Genomic DNA, 7137 nt, shown 5'->3' on the forward strand with positions numbered 1-7137 from the left:
GCCACTTGGGCCAGCACCTCTGGGGGAATCCCAAGGTGTTCCCAGGCCAGCTGAGAAACATAGTCCCTCCAGTGTGTCCTGGGTCTTCCTCTGGGCCTCCTCCCAGTGGAMCGTACCCGGAACACCTCACCAGAGAGGCGTCCAGGAGGCGTCCTAACCAGATGCCTGAGCCACCTCAAATGGCTCCTCTCGACGTGGAGGAGCAGCGGCTCTACTCTGAGTCCCTCCTGGATGGCTGAGCTTCTCACCATATCTCTAAGGGAGAGCCCAGATACCCTGCGGAGGAAATTCATTTCAGCTGCTTGTATCTGAGATCTCTTTCTTTTGGTCACTACCCAAAGCTCGTGACCATAGATGAGGGTAGGAACATAAACCAACCGGTAAATCAACAGATTGGTACAGCGCTTGCATCACTGTAGRCACAGCACCAATCCGCCTGTCGATCTCCCGCTCCATTCTTCCCTCATTCATGAACAAAACCCYRGGATACACTCCACCTCCACAGTGGAGGTGATTTAATGCATTTTATGATAAATGCGGAGGGGTCCAAACGATACTTTTGAAATGTGGGAGACACTTCCCCTTCACTTACTATTAGTGTAAAGCCTATGGGCCGTTTATGTGAAACTTGAAGACAACCTGTGGAGCATAGCCACTGTCAACATTGAACAGATCATCTGCTTCTACCTTCAGACACATCACTATATCAMTCTGTAATGTTAAACACCCTCTTTCTACACGAGTCTCATATGGCAGGAAACCTGGCCTCAGAATGTTGGGAATCTAAAGCAATCACCACACCAGAGGTACAAAAAACATCTCATAGAGCCRACTACACCTTCACACACACTGCTTCTCCCCACTGAATCGATGCCAGACCTTTGTGCAGTGAGCTGTTCATTTACTGATTGCACACACCCTCATCAGCCTCTACCTGTTCTGATGAGCTCTTCACCTCTACTGCGTTCTTTGCAAACTACTCTCTCAGGGCTGCTCCTACTCAGTGACTCTTTCTATTAATACCATGCAAAACAAATTAAACCTTGCTGCCCTTCTACTTGGTCTCCTGCACATAGTTCCCACTCTACCTTCCTACCTACTTTGTTTAATTTCAGCCAGTTTTTTTGCCTGTAATTTAAAGTTACTACCCTCAGTACTACACTCTTGATTTTCTTCTCTTTTGGTCTTCTGGTAGCTAACAATGATGGTTGACAACCAAAGTAATTTCTATATAAAGATGAGTGAATTTATTTGAATTAAAATGATTTCGTTTCATTTATTTATTTAAAAGGACAATGCACATTAATCAATATTCCGTCAATATAAATGCACCGGAATTAACAGCTAAATTTCATCTGTAGTCCTGAGCAGATAAAAAAGTAACAGTTCATAAAACAAGTGCACAAAACAGACAAAATTCAACACTGCCCAACAAACACAAACTCCTCAGTCTACAAGGTCTACAGTTAAAATATGTTACAGATGAATGCATGACTGATTTTCTTTCAGACAAACTTTAAGTTTCTTTTTAAAAATGGAATAATTGTCACAGTCTGATATTTGCAGGTCATTCCATAAGAATGTTCCTCTGATAGACGTGAGACCTTTCAACCAAACTCTGGTCTCCGTTTTGCAACAACACAGTCCCCTCTAGTTTGCGATCTAGTTTTCATTCTGGATGTATATTTGTGGATGAAATTGTTTGTCCATTTAAGACCCTAAAAACAAGACTTACATCACTGAATCTTTGATAATTTTCCAAGTCCAAGATCTTGTATTTATCAATGATTTTACAGTAATGAACATGAAATTATGTAAAATTTAACATTGTTTTTCCAGGTTTTTATAGATAGAAACTATATTGGCCTTTTCAAGCATCAGAATGTGGAGCTGGCTGTTCCTGATGGTAAGGTATGAACAACAGAGCTGTTTTACTGGCTGTGATGAAGTTGTGTCTTATTGAGTGGAAAACATTAAAGCTGTTGATCCCTACAGGGTCCACGTACCTTGAGTTTACTGGTGGAAAACTGTGGACGTGTTCACCGTGGAAAGCACCTTGACAACCAACATAAAGGTGATCAACAGAAAAGTCTGCAGTTCAMGTTTAAACTTCCTCTACACTAAGTGCACTCAGTGAATTAATCAGTTTTGATTTGTGCTCTTGCAGGTCTGGTGGGGGATATTTTATTAAACAATATTCCCCTGCGTGAGTTTACAATATACAGCCTGGAYATGAAACCCAGCTTTATTGACAGGTTTGTAAACTTCTTTCAACTTAACACCACTCATACCACCTACATTTGTCTTTACTAATGTGACTGACACAACCTTTTCCTYCCCCAGCCTTTATCAGGCACCTTGGAAAAGTCTCCCTGAAAACCCGAGTTTTCCTGGATTTTTCATGGGGAGGCTGTTTGCATATGGGTATCCCAGTGACACATTTGTGAAGATGCCAGTAAGTGTCAGGAAAACTGCACATACACTCACTGTTTCTTTTGTTATGATATCTGGTAGTGGGTATGTATCTGGTACAAACCTGTTAACACACATTAGATCTCACGGTATCACATGATACTTTAATGCCAGGATCAAAAGTCCTCGCTGCAGCCAGCAGGATCAGTAGAATTCAATTCAATTCAAAAATACTTTWTTGATCCCAAAGGGAATTTAGGTGATGTTGTAACTCATTTAACTAAAGAGTTATTGTAGATTAGATGGTGATGGCTGTGGGCAGGAAAGATCTTCTGTAGTGGTCTGTATGATATCAGTCTGCATCAATGCTAGACTCATACAGCAAGTGTCACACATACAGTGATATTATACTTACACAAATTCTAAACATCATCATTAAGTTTCTTTAACCGACAAAAAAAAAAAGTTTCTTTAACTGATGTAGAAACAAGTGATTAAAAATGCACACAAAGACCTCGACCTTCCACACAACCTTTCAATTGAACTTTCCTGTGTTTCCTGATGTCAGATGTGTTGAAATTTGCTCTGTCTTTTTCTGTTAAGGTATTAACACTGACTCTGTAGAACAGGGCTATTCAACTGGTGGCCCACGGGCCACATCCGGCCCGTGAGTGACCAAAGTGTGGCCCGCCAATTGGTTCATTCACCTCTTAAGCCCAAACCCCCGGTTTTCTACATTAATTATTCTAAGTTCTGTTAGTTAAACATAGACTTGTTTGTATCTACAGAAACGTCAGAATCTTGGTTATAAGCTGGTAAAAACCATTTCTTTGAACACTCAAGACAGTTAAAACTTAAAGCAGTTAAAGATAAAACTATGAAAGTGAAAATAAAATTGGTTTAAAAATTTGGCAAGTCAGATCTCAAAATAATATTTGTGTCAAATAAGAGGCAGAATGTGTTCTTTTTGTTTTTAATATTGTTTAATTATCACTACTTTTATTACATAGGGTTCTGTATGTTGTATTCATGATTAGATGCAACAAAATAAACTATTTCAAAGGTAACAGATCTTTGTAATACTTGGTTTATTTACATAATAACTTTAATTTCTGGATGTTCGGCCCCTGTGCCGTTGGTCTGCACTAACTGTGGCCCCTGGAGCAGTTTAGTTGAATAGCCCAGCTGTAGAATCTAGTCTGTCTGATCATTTGTGAAAGCAGCAGATAATGCATGCAAATGATATGCATGACTTTATGAGTGAAGGTCCCCATTTAATGGTCCTTTATTCACTATTAGAAAGTGCAAATAGCAGCAGCAGCTAGTAGCATTTCCTGTGCAGTCTGAAGCACGTCATGCAGGAATACTATACCATTTCTACAGCCAGTATGTAATGCTGAACTGAACACTATAGGATAAAATGTGTTGAATTTTGATGTGTTTTTAAGACTGCAGATATCTACTGGATTGACAAGCTAATTTCATATTCATGTGAGGCCAGAAGCAAATCGGATTTCTGCCTTTCTAAAACAACAATAGTTTAAGAAAAAATTACATGGGGTGTGAGTGAGAGAGTGAATGGTTGTTTGTCTTGTTTGTCTCTATGTGTGGCCTCGTGATGGACTTGTGACCTGTCCAGGGTGTACCCCGCCCCTCACACTGTGACTGCTGGATATGGGCACCAGTGACCCTAGAAAAGGAGTAAATGGGTATAGATAATGGATGGATGGATATATGGGATTTATAAATGCCAATATTTTTACTTTGCTCTAACCTTATCAGTCAATCTGGAAAAAATATTACAACATTCCAGCCGGAAATGTGCCAAGCTGTCGTAAAAATGCTCCTGTTAGCAGTTTCTTGCACAAAACCCCATCASTAAGCTAAATAATTAATTATTGTGAAACTGTTGGCAGCATAAAGGTTTATAAAGAGGAGTTCACCTGAACCATTTTGAAATGCTTTAGGTGTTTTTAAAGACAACAGTAATCTACTTTAATTTTAGCCATTCACCATTATAGCCATAGTTAATCATAATAATAAACCTCATTGTTAAAATTAAACTTTCTCCCACCTGACAGGAAGTTACTCACGACTAACGATTAGCTGTCACAAATGAGTGTTTTTTTTCTTGAAGCTATTTATGCTAGCTCCACTGCTTCAGTCTTCAAGCAGCCTGCCATGCATGTTTCCTTAGGCAGGTGAACAGTGGACTAAACCACTGGCTGGTGTTTTTAGTGTTCAATGTGTGCATTTTGTGATTTCACAGGGCTGGGCGAAGGGCATTGTGTTTATTAATGGGCTGAATCTCGGCCGCTACTGGTCTATTGGCCCACAGCAGGCTCTCTACCTGCCTGGACCTTTCCTCAACAGTGGAATCAACCAGGTAATGTGGAAAAACAAGACTTTGTCAGTGAACATGTTTGCATGTGGTCAAATCCCAGAAGATTTCAGCTTGACTAGTCTAATAAAGCAATACATTTTATTTAAACTGGCAAAACTGAAACAACCCAAACCTGAAAGGTCTTAAATTAAAATCAAACTTTGAGGGTTCCAAAAAAATAAAATCCTTTTATCTGATGTTATATAAGCTATACAGTTAGAGTAAAAAAAAAGTTGTCAGCAAACTGTTGAAACCCAGTGTGCAAGCAGGACTCAGAAAAGTAGGTAAAAATAAAAAGCAAAAATAGATTTATTCAACTAATAAAACAAAGTGCTGAAAAGGCAACTCTGATTTCACAAACAGAATGAAACACTGGAAACCGGGATCAGAATCAAACAGGATGTATGTAACTTTAGTATCTACATAAACTTCCTGCCAGTCCTGATATAAACTATCTGTCCTAAAAGTAGAGATACCCTCGGGTACTTTTATTCTCACCAATTTACTGGATTCTGTTTTGAGTCTTGATTTATCTTTGATTTATTTTGACACAATAAAAACAGGTGAATGTAAATCAGTCACTAGTCCATTATTAGTTTTTCCTTCCATATAATTTATTAAATAAATTTATGTTGAAGTGTCATTTGTTTTCTACTACATTTTATAATTAATGAATAAAAACTTAAACTTAACCTGATATTTAAAAATTCTACAGTATTACAACGATCATTAGATTTCCACAGATTTGTTAAAATCACCACACAAAAATAATTACCCTCTTTATACTTATTAAATATCTCAGTTATCTTCCTATTAAATTGATCAATACATGTTCCTGGTTCTCTATACATACAACTAATTATACTAATTTTATTTAGGGATTTTCAACCTCACCTTGAATTGCATTAAACCATTAATGTTGAATTACATGTTATCAATATTTTTACATCTAAAGGATGATTACAAACGTAGCGATGCCCCCTTCCTTTTATAATAACTCTCTTTTGAATGTTTCTTAACCATCTAATTCATCAGTGAAATCTTTAGTATCTTTCTAATACGCTGGCAGCAAAATCGGACCGGAGATGGAGACAGGACTCGAGGTATCAAAAAATAAGATGAACTTTATTAAAACAAAATACCAACATGGCAACGATATTGAAGAAGACATGGGAGAATCACAGGAGGAAGCCAGGGCAGACAACAGCTGACAGACGAGGAGGTGGTGAAGCAGAACTGGTTAAATACAGCAGGGTGGAGTGGGAAGTGGAGACAGCTGGGTGATTACTAAGTGTCAACAGGTGTGAGAGTGAATCAGGAGAAAAGGAAAAGATGGACACAAGTCAACAAATTCTCACACTTTCAGTCATGTCTCTGAAATAACTATTTAAAGTACCACTAGTACAACTTCAGTCAAACGTAATGATGATTCTCAAAAATAAATGTACTACAACTGATTATTAAATGAAAATTAGTTAACTCCCTAGAATGTTTAGTTCTCAGGCATTTTAATTTTTCAACTCAAATTAAAGATAAAAATGTTGCCTTGAAAGTGCATAAGTAATTAAATAAAAAAAACAGGTAATGGCAGATGCAGAAAACAGCAGCGTCCAAAATACATTGTATTGTCCAAAATACATCACAAACTCACCAAAATGAGCAAATTCCATGAGATTCTACGTTTTATACTGGATTTCATTTTGTGTTAATTCTGTGATTCTTTCTTCAATTTCCGTATTGTGGAAATCATAGGGCCCTGCAAATCTCAGTCCTATATTTATTTTTTTACACACCTGGGAATTTTTCCACATACCCCCTGTAAAATGCTTGTTGGAAATCACTGCTTTGGACAGTATGAAGGACTGAAGGAAATGTCCGAGGTCCTGAAAGTGCTGGAATGTTTCTGGACCTTGGACAGTATGAAGGGCTGAAGGAACTGTCCAAGGTCCTGAAAGTGCTGGTACAGTGGGGAAAATAAGTATTTAGTCAGTCACCAATTGTACAAGTTCTCCCACTTAAAAAGATGAGAGAGGCCTTTAATTGACATCATAGGTAGACCTCAACTATGAGAGACAAAATGTGAAAAAAAAAATTTGAGAAAATCCTTTTGTCTGACTTTTAAATAATTTTTTTGCAAATAATGGTGGAAAATAAGTATTTGGTCAATAACAAAAGTTCATCTCAATACTTTGTTGTATATCCTTTGTTGGCAATGACAGAGGTCAAACGTTTTCTGTAAGTCTTCACAAGGTTGGCACACACTGTTGCTGGTATGCTGGCCCATTCCTCCATGCAGATCTCCTCTAGAGCAGTGATGTTTTGGGGCTGTCGGCGGGCAACAC

General features: G+C 38.2%; 1 protein-coding gene across 1 annotated transcript in view; it reads left to right on the forward strand.

Moving 5' to 3' along the window:
- The window catches only part of LOC106531377 (beta-galactosidase-1-like protein 2), a gene marked incomplete at its 5' end in the record, with an annotated part of 13777 nt that overhangs the window by 2744 nt on the left and 3896 nt on the right, over positions 1–7137 (forward strand). The window contains 5 exon segments of the mRNA XM_014027227.1: positions 1840–1911; positions 1996–2074; positions 2168–2255; positions 2344–2455; positions 4682–4798. Of these exon segments, the coding sequence (XP_013882681.1) occupies positions 1840–1911; positions 1996–2074; positions 2168–2255; positions 2344–2455; positions 4682–4798 (468 nt within the window).

This window comes from Austrofundulus limnaeus, unplaced genomic scaffold (assembly GCF_001266775.1).
Source record: "Austrofundulus limnaeus strain Quisiro unplaced genomic scaffold, Austrofundulus_limnaeus-1.0 Scaffold624, whole genome shotgun sequence".
NCBI classification, from domain to species: Eukaryota; Metazoa; Chordata; class Actinopteri; order Cyprinodontiformes; family Rivulidae; genus Austrofundulus; species Austrofundulus limnaeus.